The sequence below is a fragment of the Protopterus annectens genome, chromosome 2.part2 (assembly GCF_019279795.1).
Source record: "Protopterus annectens isolate FY-2018-M chromosome 2.part2, PAN1.0, whole genome shotgun sequence".
NCBI lineage: Eukaryota > Metazoa > Chordata > Ceratodontiformes > Protopteridae > Protopterus > Protopterus annectens.
In genome coordinates, this window is record NC_056730.1 from 325,940,836 (window position 1) to 325,955,172 (window position 14,337).

The following is a 14,337-nucleotide window of genomic DNA, read 5'->3' on the forward strand; positions in this document are numbered from 1 at the left end:
CAAAAGTAATAACATCACTCTCAGAATTAAAACTACCTACCTCTACTCTATTATGGTTTCAGGACTCTCTCTCCCAATGCCAACAAGCTGTTCAGTGGAGAAACTCCCTTTCCCCCCTACTTCCTGTAAAACTACAAATACCCCAAGGATCAGTCTTAGGACCCCCTACTTTTCACTATATTTACAAATAATCTTCACAAAGCTACCCTGTAGCAAACCTGGTTCAATACTCTGATAATTCCACCTTAATCTGCTCTGCTGCCACCTTCCAACAACTTCAAATCAAGACCCAAGAAGCCTTTACATCCATCGAAACCTGGCTAACAAACTCCCAGCTAATACTAAATCCTAAAAAGACCCACCATATGCTCTTTCATCCTTCCAAAGCAGTAGCACCTACTCCTCTGTTCTCCATTTCTGCATTAGACAATACCCCTATCTCCCCCGTCACACAAACCAAATTACTAGTGTTCATTATTGACAATATTATGAAATTTGACAACACATAGCTCATACAATAACCAAAATCAACAAAAAAACTAGGTACTCTTTACAGATATAAAAACTTTCTAACCAGCAGCAGTAAAGTTTCCCTAGCGCGTACCCATCTTCTCTCTACCTTACTGTATGCTTCTCCTGTCCTAATTAATCTAAACAACAGCGATCTAAACAAGCTATCAGTATGCTACAACAAAATAGCAAAATTTGCCACAAACTCCTCTTACCTCACCCACCACTGTCAGGCCCTTAAACAGCTTTCCTGGCTTGAACTCCCTAACACCTTAGTTCTAAATCAACTTCTTCTAGCTCACCAAATACTGTACCAACCTGACAAAACTCCAGCCTTACAAGACCTGATCATCCTCTACTCCAATAACCGAGAACTTTGATCCACTAACTAATAAGGCACTAATCGCAATCTCCAAAAGCCATTACAGCTCTGATGACTCCCTGTATTCTAGCAACATTGCCAAGACTTGGAAGTCCGTACCAGAACAAATCAGGATTCAACCTAATAAAACCATCTTGCAAAAACAGCTTATTTCCCACCCAAACAACTCCTGGACATGCAACTGCCTAGCACTTGGCTGACATATTCTAACTCCCTTCCACTACCCACTATCCAGCCTCTTTAAAACTCCTACAGATGCAGTATATATTATGGGTCTGTATTAGTTCTGCGAAGACTGCATTGAGTGAACACTAGTTGGGCGACACCAACTGAGCGAATATTGCAAACATCGCAAGAGTGACTGGAGATCACCATAGGGAATTCTTCCCTTTACTTCAATGTAGTACGATCTCGGAGTTGGTTTTTTTAAGTAGCGGGGGTGTGGGGGGTGCAGGGGGGTTTGCCCCCCTGCATAAAACACTTAATGACAGCTTTCCTGTTATTTTTTTTATCGGATTCGAAATTTTCAAACTTTGACCATATGGTATTCAGAGTTTGAAACTTTCGTTCCGATAATATAGACTCTCATATTATCACATGTTACTTACCAACTCATTGTCGCCTACTCCCCATTGCCCCATCTATACCCACTAACTTTCCCCTAGACTAAGTTGAAAAGCTTTCCCTTAAAATGTCAATGCACTTCATATGAACTTGTCTATATTCTCCTCCTTTTTTAGTTTTTCCTTTCTTGTCTTATCTTCAGTACATCTTCAAGATTATCTCTACTAAACATACTGTATGAACAACAATCAAATGTTACTACCTGTTATACTTTTAATTGTATGTCTAAACCACTAAGCTTATGTAAATATCTTATGAAATCATATGTTATTGTCTGCTATATTTTTTATAACTGAATGTGTAAATATCTTTAGCAATAGTTCTGGAGCTTTTCTACCCGGGCCGCCGCTGAAAATGCACAGCTCTGTCCATTCAGACCTTCCCGGTAAACACATGTAAAATAAATAAAAAATACACACACACACACACACACACATATATATATATATATATATATATATGTATATATATATATATATATATATATATATATATATATATATATAGATATACATACATGCAAACACGGGCACACACACACACACACACACACACACACACACACACACATATATATATATATATATATATATATGGTACAGTACGGTTAGGGAATTTCATCCCTTTCCTCACTGTAGTGCGATCTCGGAGTTGGAATATATAGTTAGCAGGGGGGGTGCAGGAGATCTTGCCCCCTGCAAAAGTGGAATGTTCGTTATAGGAGTTTATATTACGTGAGCTCCTATATGGATATCACGTGATGTGTTCGAAAACTATGTCAAATTTGGTCTGTGGAGTTGATATTGTAACAGTTTTTTGAATTTAGCTGTTTACTTTCGATATGTCGAAAATGTTTTTGACGTTCGACATATTGATAGTAACCCTCTCTCTCTATAGATATATATATATATATATATATATATATATATATACACATACACGTGTATGTGTGTGTGTGTGTATATATATATATATATATATATATATATATATATATATATATATATATATATATATATAATGTATATTGTAATAAAAAAATGCGAAGCTATTTGACAGCCCCTTCTCTAAGCCCAGTCATTTTCTCCAGGTTGTCTGTTATTGAGGTAAGTAATGCCCTTCCAAGGATGTTGACGACCTCAGTCTGTGGCATGTGCCCTCACAGCATCCCTGAGCTGGCATTATTTTCCCAGTAGCTCCAGAATGCTAGGCATTATTGCTTGGTGAAAAATTGGTTTTCCGTAATGCAAGCATCACTAAACATTTCTTTTTTGGGCACATTTGCCGTCAGTGCTGGGGAGATTGAAAGGAGATTGGCACATCCTTGTGTAGCATGATTCAGGTAGCCAGCAAGTATTTTAATGTTTAGCCCTAACATGTTCCCTTGCCATCGGTGTGCTTGTATCATGCTGTTTGTACAGTGCTTGGATGACTATGTTCATCTCTGCTTACAGTCTTGTTTTCTGTCTTTGTGGTCTTTTGCATAAGAAATGTAGTTAATGATTGGACGGTTTTCCTTAAAAGGCAGACGAGCTTGCCTTTTCAAGCTGTGCAACACAGAGTAAACCCTGCCACATAGGATGACAACCTTTGGTAAGCCTGGTTTGACACTGCATCACCCAGAGCAAAATTTTCAATTTTATTCTAGTGCTGCATGACCCAGTCTTTGCCATTTCCAAGCTGCATTGCACAAATTCTGCATTGCAGTAAACATATCCATTATGAACACAAAGGAATGTGTTTGTCCTATGAACTTATTTACCAAAAATGCATATATTGTTTAAACATATCCTAGTAAATTTCATTCACTCCGGGGTGAAATCCCAGTAATTACTAGCAGTGCTTTTTATATTAGTGATAGTTTGTTTGTTTTACATTGAGCAGCTTCTAGAAAATGTATTTTGGCCTTCTAAATGTGTTACCTAGTAGCCAGGACAGTCGCAAAAATATGCTGGTATGGTGAGCTGTAATATTAAATTAATGGCACTACAGTCTTGTTTTTTTGTCTGAGATTAATCATGCATGTGCTTCAGTGTTTAAAGAAGTTTGTTCTTCAGCAGATGAAAGGTGTAATCATGGATTTTATCAATTACTTCTCTTGTTACATTTGAAGCTCTGTTTTATTTTTTTTTTAATCCCCATTACCCCTTTGAGTTTGATTAAGAAACCACTAGCATAATTACTGATGCCTTATTTTATTAATTTACTTACGTCTATGTCTTCTGTTTATAAATTAATAAATGTTCCAAGGCCACTGAGTGTCATGGCCATACTCGTCTTATCAGTACCCTCCCTCATGCCACACCACCTTAGTCCAGGAGTCCTGTCAGTCCTGGAGTAAATTTGCAGATACCCATCCAGTCATCTAGTATATGTTTAAAGGAAGATAGTCGCACTGCTTTAACATGAAGGGGAAGTTTATTCCAGAGGTCTGAGAGGCACTATTTTATTTATCTCTTGTTGAAGCTTATGTACTAGTTTTAGATCTGCTTTTGTTTTACTGTAATGACTGCTGCAAGTGTTATAGTGGATGTTTTATCTATCACTTTTTTTTTAGGTTTTGAATTATATTCCATGGTGCCGTCCATCTGCCCTTTAGAAACCCTTCACAATTCCCTATCGTTAAAACAGATTGATGAGTTTCTGTCCTCCATTGCTGCAGCATCAGAAGATATTGTAGAAACTCCATCAGTTTCCCCAGGTAAGACATTTTAGAATTTGGATTATTTGGAAAAGATGCTGTTATTAATCAGTCTTAACACCCAAGTGTTGCTGACAATTACTCTGTTGGTCTTTCATGCATAAATGATTTATGTAGTTTTAGTATTGTTTTAGTCAGTACAGATATTTGCTAAATGCCAAAGTTTTTGTTATTTGTTTGTTAATTCAGTAAGTGTAATAAGTACAATAATTTATTTCCAGTGGTGGCCTAAGAGTACTACCCATTGGTGCTGACAGGTGTTTGTTGGTCTTGTATAGTAGGTGCATAACAGTATGTTTGTACAGCTAGTTTTTTTTTTAGTATGGATAATCAGTTTTCCAACTGCCAACAGTTTTTTTTATTTTTCTTTGTTTGTTTAACCTGATAAGTCATCAAGGCACAAATTGCTGTTTTAGTGGAATATCCAGAAATATTGTCAGAGTGATTTGCTCAGAATCAACAATTGGGCAAATACAGACTGCAAAACTCACACAAGACTACAAGATGAAGCTCATTAGCAGTTCATAGCCTTAATCCTTGGCACTAAACTGCCAGAGGGTTGCAGAATGCATTTTCACTTTTAAATTAATATTTTTCTAAATTTCTGAAGGCTTTCAAGATGGCTACAAAGTAATCAACAGATCAAGAAGAGTTATCCTGGAGTAAAAAAGGAAACTTTGAAAACAGACAGCAAAACCCAGTTACTAGTAAGTCACTGTGTTGTCTGAATGTCAGCAACAAAAACATCTGGAGAAACTAAGAGAAAAAATGTGAGGAAAAGCCTTGTGGCTGTTAAGCAAAAAGCAGTTCAAGTTTCACCATCAATACAGGAAATAAGTTTCCAATAATTTAGAGGAAATCAAATGTATTCAGAAGTGTTGGAGTGAGACACTGGAGAAATATGTATAGTCAAGTGGCAAAAGACTGGAAAGAATAGAAGTAGCTTTAAGTAGCCATTCACATGAGCTGACAAAAATGCAGAAATTGGATGCTGAAATGAAGGAAAGACTGGATGAATGTAAAGCTTCTTAAGAACTGTTTCAAAAAACAGAGCTAGAAGACAGAGTATGCAGATATGTTCTGCCATACCATAGAAACAGGAAGGAACAATTTGCTAATTTTATGAAAATACAAATGTTTTTATTTATTTTAGTATTTATTTATCTATCTAGCCATTGATTGGGTTAGTCCCACTAGATTAGTGTCCTCTCTTCATGGGAGGCCTGAGTTGTTATTTATACTATTCGCAAATGGGCTGTGCTCTAAATTTGGCCATGACAAAGAATCAAAGACCTATAGTAGTAAAAATGAAGTCATATCACCAGAACGAGCTGCTCCTGATAAAATTGTTGTAGAAGGGTAAAATATTATCAGTTGGGGACACCAGAGAGTTCAGGGAAAATAGTTATTCACTGTAAACCAGGTAGAAGAAAAACAAGTTTATTTCCGCAAACAGGATTTTGAGAAGCAAGTGTATGAAATTCAAGTTGCTATATCCACCTTTCTTCAGACTCTTTCTTCGATTCAAAATGAGCAAAGACTTGTTGGATACATAACAGGTGGAATAAAAATGTTTACTCGGCAAAATGTAAGCCAGTAAGTTGAAGAGGGTTCTACATCTCATTTCCCGTGATAATGGCATAGACTGTAGACAGAACTTGCCAATGAAACATTTTCCAGTATTCGTGGTGAAAATGACTGAGTGACAGAAAAAAGCTTGGGAGCTGACTAAAAAATAGTAGTACTTTGGACTTGAACCTGATACAAGTATTGGGTGATCGAAATGATGAAAAACAGCAAATGAAAACATAGGCCCAAAACCCGAGTTAAACACAAAAAAATAAAATAAAATGCAAATGAGCCCTAATGAGCTAAGCAACCACACTAGGTAAGGGAAAATCAATAAAAAGTAAATTTATTGAGTGCTTTTGTTGTTTGTAACAAATGACTTCTTCAGAATGATACCTGATAATATCCAAGAGTTTTTAAAAACTCCTTCCCCATATCACATGATTAAAACAACCAATGGAAAATACTTAAAAAAATTAAAGAGATACACAGTAACTCAACAGGCAAATTACTAGTCAAAGGGCGAACATCTAAAAACATTACACAAATACAATCCTGCCATAAAAATGTATGCATTAAAGAAATCCAAATGTAGGAAAAGGGAAATCAAGTTGAATAAGATCGCAGTTTCAAAGCACTAGTCATAGACAGAAAATCATTTAAACCATGGAGGGAACACGTATTGTCTAATATGCCATTTGATCTTCTTAGACTCATGGAGCTCAGACCAACGTCCTCCCCAAGGATTTTTTTTCTACTTTGTCTATCCCATAAAACAAAAATTTATGGTTAGGAAATTTCTGAATATGTTTGTAGGGAGCGTTATTCATGTTCATACACTTGTTGTCATACGTATGCTCATAAATATGCTCCTTAAATTTCATCTCTCTTTCCCCCATGTAAAAAGAAAAGTAAGACAGATAAATAGCTACATAAATGAAACCAGAAGAATAAAAGGTACAATAAAATGAGTTTTTACAACTAAATTTCTTATAGTGACACTTATTGCCTCCAAGATAAATTTAAATTGGGGGCAAAACGCACATCTAAAAGTGCCCTTTTTCCTACTGATTGAGTGGACAAATTACCAGAAAATTCCAAAAGATTCTTAATATTTGTACCTCTTCTAAAAATAACAGGTTTGTCCCCCACTTTTTCCAAAATCTGCTCAAAGCAGGAAAACACTGTTCAGTATTTTTGTAATATATCCTAATAGATGCATTGTCAGAAGTAAAGGTGGTAATGAAGGAATCAGAATAGTTAATACAACCTTGGAGTTCAAAATTGTTGTTTGTAACAAAATCAGAAAGAACACCATTATTGACCTTACTACTGTAAAGGGGATGGAATATACAGTTCATTCTTTTAAGCTTAACCTCATTAAACGTTTCATAAGTCAAGTTAGCGGGAATACCCCCCTGGTGGTAAACATACTGATTAACTTATTACATTTGTTAAGAAATAAGCTATCATCTGAAATCATCCTTTATAAATGAACAAATTGCCCTTTTACAGTCCATCTTTTTTGATGCAAAAGATGGCAACTATTAAAATGCAAAATAGCATTAGAATTTGTAGGTTTCCTATATATGTTAGTAATAAATGTTTTGGAATCGTAGTCCTTAAAAATTTCCACATCTAAATAATTAATTAGATCCTAATTATGCGAATGTGTAATCTTCAAGAAAGGAGTAGAAGAATTAATGTATTCCAAAAAAGCATCTATTTCCTCAGTGGAAGCCTTCCATGCAATAAAAGTATCATCCAAAAAAATGTATGTAAAAAGTCCACGAGTTTGAAATATGATGGTTGAACAAAAATTTCTTCTCCCACCGAATCATGATAATTTTAGCAAAAATGGGGGCATATGCATTCCCCATTGCTACACCTTCAGTTTGCAAAAAGGATTGCTCTTCAAAAAATGTAACATTATGCTTCAACTTCCATAAGCACTAGTAACACTTGAATCTTTCTAAAAGAAAAATTGCTAGATTCAGTCATAAACTCCTGAAACCATTGTAAACCAGTGTTGTGGGGATGACATTAAACAAATTAACAATATGTCATCACAAAAACTAACTTGTCTTAGTTTGAAAAAAAAAAGTCCCATTGAATCCCATGAAGCCGGATAAGGGGGGAGGAGTTGTAATTATGTATAAAATTGATTATGTCAACCTGATGAACATTTTGTTGAACAAAGGGATTTATGAGGAATCCTCCTGTCAACTATCTAAATATTTCCTACATGAAAATTAGCTATGCCATTAAGGATCTCTTTTTTTTTGGACAGTTCATATCCTATTGTTGCTTCTAGTTTTGGCATACCGAAGCTGCATAAGAGTGTTGTAGACCCTCCCTCTAGACCTGTTGTTACAGCTGGGAGGTCAAAAACCCACCTCCTTGCCAGCCATTGATCAGACTCTTAAGGACACTTTAAAGCAATTTAATCATTTATGTAGGCATAATGCCCATTATTAGCTGGTAAGTCACTTAGTTAAAGAAGCCAGATCCAAAAAATTTCTGGACACCATATAAAATAATGGATTTGACCTGGAAGTATTCAGAAGAGGGTTTATAGGCTTGAGTGAGTTAAAACATCCTTTTTTCTTAGTAATATGTGTATAATAAATTTCTTGAAGTCAGTTGCATTGCAAAGAAATTCTGTGAAGTACTCTGAGATACTTTAAATGTGAGATGGGGTGAGTCTTATGAATGACTGCTAATAAAGCCAGTGGTGTTAAAGTAAGAAAGTACTTTTTTCATCTGCAGTGTATCGAGTTTATACTGTAACAAGGTAAAGACTGACTTTAAAGCTGTATAATATGACCTGGTTCTGCTGATGAAAAGAGGTTGAAGTGAACTGATCATATGTATGTGTTTTCTTTATTTTTTGCATGTGTTGACTGAGGAAGTCTGGCTGGGCACAAAGGCCCCTTTTCAGCAGAGGCCTGGGGAGAAATGCTCCAGTGCATTTAGTATAAACAAAGTCTTTTAAGTTGTACAATATCAACAAAGTCAGGCAGAATGCAATTTAAATAAATGTTATAATGTCCAAATACATAAGAAAGTGACTATACATAAAGTCTTAAGGCTTCTTATACTAATTATATTATGTGCATTTATAATTAAACAGCTATGCAGCAGGATAGATGTCATAATTAAGAGTACTGAGTTATTTACAAAGGGTGGAAAGCAAAAGGTTGATTTAATTATGAGATATAAATGAGTGGTAAAACTAGGGATGCTTTACAGACCCAAAAGCTTTCTCACCGACGCAACTAAAACTACACTTTCAACTACTTATTTCCTCCCCGTACTTCTTTATGGTGCTCCTATCCTAACTAAACACCGGGCTTCACAAAAATTAAAACTTGAGCAAATTATAACAAATTTGCACCAAATATCCCTTTCAGAACCTGCCACTGTATAGCACTAAAAAGCCTAAATTGGTTAGAACTGCCTTTTCAAGTAACATGTGCACAGCTTCTTACCACCTATAAAATAATCCAGCATCCATCTGCCTGTCCAGCACTAAAAAACATTCTACACAACTATGTTCCCAGTCGGTATTTGCAGTCCGGTAGACAAACACTCCTGTGTATACAAACCTATCCAATATACTGGGCATTGTCTGTACTTGTACAGGGTTGCTAAGACCTGGACCTTCTTATATGTATCCATGAGGTCAATACCCTCCCTCCCATCGTTCAAAACCACTTTGAAAGACTTCTAGCCAAAATCTGTCTTTGCTCTTGCTCAAAACCAGGATAAACTATATCCCTAAATGTGAAAAAGTACCTTTTCATTTCTATCTCCTTACTCTCCCTTCTTCAATTACTTCACTTCTATCAAATTCTCTTCCCTAACTTTCTCTCTAAATATACTATAAGCCTGTTTTCCCCTCACTTCATATTGTAATTGTTTAAAGGTAAGTTAATCTAATACAATTTCTCTGCAAACTGCCTTAAATGTCTATAAATATTAAATGATTGTCATATAACTTGTAGCAATTCTTAATCATTGTTTTATATTATCTCTAATTTATTATAAATACTTAAACTGCAGATGTCTTTGATTTATTTTTGAAGATTGTAAAATTATTGTTCTTACAATGTTTTGTAGTAATTTCATGCTTTTTTTCTTGGGCCTCCACTGAAAATGGGCTTCTACCCAGTTGGACTTTCCTGGTAATCAAATGTCAATAAATGAATACAAGGTTGGGTGAAGGCAGAGTGATATTTTATAACAGAGTAGAGGAGAGCAGAGGTATAGTAAAAGAGGAGAAAGAAGCAAAGATGTTATACTTTACTTGGAGATGGACAGCTACAGAGCCAAGATGTTGAGTTTTCTTAGATGTGTTTTAAATGCATTTTGGTTTTCAAAAAGTTTGAGAGGATGTGGGAGAGCATTCCAGAGGGCAGCTAAAGATTTTGAGTATAAGGAGGCTGCTGATGCACTTTGGGCTTTAATGATGGAGAGGAGGAGTTTGTCTTTAGAGCAAAGAGCTTTGGTAGGGTGATAGTGTTGAAGCATGCTTTTTAGTGCCAGATACTTATTAGGATAGTATATTAGAGTATGAGCTAGTAGTAGCTGACTATAGTGGAGGTGGTGTAGAAGTTCAGTCCAGTTTAATTGTTCATAGGCAGAACAGTGATGAGTTCTAAAGGGACAGCTTAAAGTAAAGCAAGCTATTTTATTGTAGTATTCTTTTAGCATTGTTTGTTTGGGCATTTGTAGGTTAGTAAACTTAAAAGTAGCGAAAATTATAGTGGTTCATCTGGTGTTACGTATACAGGTAGAAGTGTACAATAAAATCATGAAAATGATAGTCATATACCATTTGAAATTACCTATGGCATGCAACTGCAAGACCATTCACTGGTATTTTTTTTTTACCCACCAGTAGATCTTTGCAGTTACAGATAAATTGTCTGCAGGTGTAGGCAATTAATTAGGAAATGACTGAACTGTGAGCTTTGAGGCATCTGTATGGGGAAGCAATAAAGGAGAAGTGATAAGGAGTTCAGTGAAAATGAGTGAATGTAGTATATTGAAGGGAATACACACAGATGGTTTCCTTGTAACATTAATCTCTTCAGTGCAAATCACAACAATGCAGAGCCTTCTAATTTAATAATAGCCAGGGCTTACAATCATTTGACTGAGAGTACACAAGTTTTTTTTTTTTTCACATGGGGAGGGAAGGTGAGATTCAGGAAGAATGGATTGTGTGTGGATCCGGGATGTAACACAGCCTCAAACGTATGCTTTCATGATGATAAAACCTAACTTTAGAATGGGTAAATCCTGTGGGTGTAGCTGGCTGTCTTTGTCATTTCCCCATATATGAGAAGGTACTTTCCTTTTTAGAAATTTGTATATAGTTGTGTGTGTTTGTTATGAGTCAAAAAGGGATAGGAGTTAAAATGAAAATTAGTATTTTTTTGCTTCTTTAGTGTTTTCATTGAAACAAAAAGTCTGGGAAAATGTAACACTAGTCCAAAAGTAGATAAGATGCTACAGTTGCATATAAGATCATTTTGCCAAACATTAATGTATGCATTTAAGTTGCAAGTTGAAAACATATATTCAGAAATCTATCATATAGAATATATAAAAGTAGCATATTTTCAGAATGACTGCCTTATCATTCATTTCATGGAATATGAATGGCATTGTAGGTATGGAGGTGAACCAGATAAGAAGATTGCCATATTCAGGTAATAACGGCCACAGAGGTAAAAAACACACTCTCCAAAGCTAAGAATACAGCATCCATGGGACCAGATGACATCCCGGGCTGTGTACTACATGAACTACAATATGAACTGGCACCTCACCTAAGTGTCATGTTTAGTCATAGCCTCACCTCAGGTTTGTGCCCACTGAGTGGTGCACAGCTACAGTTATCCCACTCCACAAGGGGGGGATCCACCTTGGATCCCGGAAACTACCATCCCATCAGTCTGATGAGCCTCATCTGCAAGGCCATGGAGCGTATTATCATGGAACTCATAAACAAAGACATTGCCAACCTTCAAACACTGGACCCCACTCAGTTTGGGTTTGTGAAGGGCCGATCTTGTCTCCTGAACCTGATTGACTTCTTCAAATCAGTCTTCAGAGCCATGGGCAAGGGTAAGGTGGTCCACACAGCCTATCTAGACCACACCAAGGCCTTTGACACCATCCCCCACTCTGGAATCATACATAAACTTACTAAGCTAGGCATTAATCCCTACGTCACCCAATGGGTTGCCAACTGGCTTACTGACAGAACCCACACTGTAAAAGTAGCCGACTCCAAATCCAGCTCCAGACAAGTGACAAGTGGAGTACCTCATGGTTTAGTCCTGGGACCGCTCTTGTTTGGCATCTACTTCTCTGAAGTACAGGCCAACACTAAGGGACTCTGGCTAACAAAGTTCGCAGATGACTGCAAATTGGGAGCCATTATTGAATCCCCAAATTATGTGGATACTCTACAAAAGGGCCTTATAAAAACAGATGCTTGGTGCCAGAGCCATGGGCTCAAGCTCAATGCCAAGAAATGTATAGTTATCCCCTTTGGGAAAAAACATGTACCCGTGAATTACCACATAGGTGGCAGTACACTAAACACCAAAAGTGTGATAAGAGACTTGGGGACACAGGTGGACAGTGGTCTCACCTTCGATAACCACATCGCCACAACAGTCAGGAAATCCTTCTATGTGGCACACCTCATCACTAAGGGCTTTTCATCCAGAAAAAAGGAGGTCATTGTCCCATTGTACTCATCCCTCATTAGACCCATTATAGAATACAACGCCCCATTTGGTATGTACCTCTCAAGACATCTGCAACAACTGGAAAGGCCGCAGAAATACCTCACTAAAAGAATCACAGGCCTAAAGCAGATGCCCTACGCTGACCACCTTAAAAAACTCCAGCTATACTCTGTCACATATCGTCTACTCAGAGGCGATCTCTGCTTAACATACACGGCCATGTCAAACCCAGAGCTGTTGGACAAGCTACACTTAAAGAAATCCCAATCCCTCAGAGCCACACGCTCCAGGGATCTAAACCTTGTCAACACAATAAACAAAACATGCTGGAGGGATAGGTTCCTGACCCAGAGACTCCCCAGACTCTGGAATAGACTGCCCATACATGTCAAGCAGAGTGCCTCTTTGGCCCTCTTCAAAAGGAACCTTGACGATTGCATGGGAGAAAGGAAATTCACCCCAGGGATCACGACAGTTGCCCTGCTAGACAGGGGTTCAGGGAAGTAAATAGTGTGGGAAGAAATAGCCAGGGAATTGTTATGGGTAGGCTTGCCCTAGGGCTGATAGCCTAATACCAACCTATGAACCTATATTGGACTGTAGCAATGATACAGAAAACATACTTAGAAATGAATATGGCAAAGGAAGGATTTAGAGTTAGTTATTCAGTACAGTATCACGGACAAAGGAAAAGGGAGCAATACTGATTGCCATTGGGATTCCTAATGATAGAGGCGGCAAAGAAAGACAACAGTGATAGATTTGTGGTGACAAGGGGGCTATTGATAGGAAAGGAGGATTATATTGGCATGTGTTTATATTTCAAATACAGTAACTATTAAGGAACTTAAGCAAATTACGAGAGAGGTAGTTCACTTACAACAGGGAATATTATTCATGGGTAGGGAATGGAGTTTGATGTGCAATATTGAAGATGTACTTGGGGACCTAGAAGGGAAAGTATAATAAAGGAGGGTAGATTTCTGAAGAAATGTACAAGAATATTTAAGATGGAAGATGTGAAATAACTAGGAGAAACCCAGACACAATTTATATATTATTCTACAAGGTACAAGAACTGGGTTAGGTTGGACAAAAATTATATTTCACAGGAGCATGAGTGTTTACCTGAAAGTTCTGAAACACATCCATGTAACTATTTCAGAGCATGCACCAATGAAGACTAAGATAAAGATGCAGGGTAATCAAGTAAAATGAGAAACTGGTGCTTTCCTACATACTTATTAAAAGAATACACTCTAAGGAAATGGTGGTGGAAGCATTTCAAAAGTTGTTAAAGAAGATACAAATTTCTTCAGAATGGGTAGCTATGGAGTGGGATAAAATGAAAATGGCATGTAAAATATAGTAGAAATAAAAGAGAGAAAGAGGTAAGGGAAAGAAGTAAAATACATTATTTAGAGGGGTTATCTAAGGTTAAAGTATTGTAGATGAAGGGAAGTCTTACAGAACAAAGAAGAGGAGCATTTATCGAGTGCTAAAGGGAAAATGAGGGAATAGTTTTGGATAATATGCATGAGCTTAGAAAGGATGCTGTTAAGCATATGTTTTTTGTTAACCTCAGAGCACAAAAAAAAATATTAGCACAGTGACTTAAGCAACATAAAATGGGAAGGTGTGTTGCCAGACTTTAGGGAGTCTGGTTAGAAAACTGACCAGAGACCCTACTGTTGCCAGACTTTAGGGAGTCTGGTTAGAAAACTGACCAGAGACCCTACTGAGATTTTAGAAATTGTATGAAAATCTATGTAGAGCCGAGG

At 36.9% G+C, this 14,337-nt stretch overlaps 1 protein-coding gene across 1 annotated transcript in view; it reads left to right on the forward strand.

The window, feature by feature from the left end:
- The window catches only part of PPIP5K2 (diphosphoinositol pentakisphosphate kinase 2), a 3,486,936-nt gene that overhangs the window by 3,336,322 nt on the left and 136,277 nt on the right, over positions 1–14,337 (forward strand). The window contains 1 exon segment of the mRNA XM_044063880.1: positions 4,074–4,217. Coding sequence (XP_043919815.1) covers positions 4,074–4,217 — 144 coding nt within the window.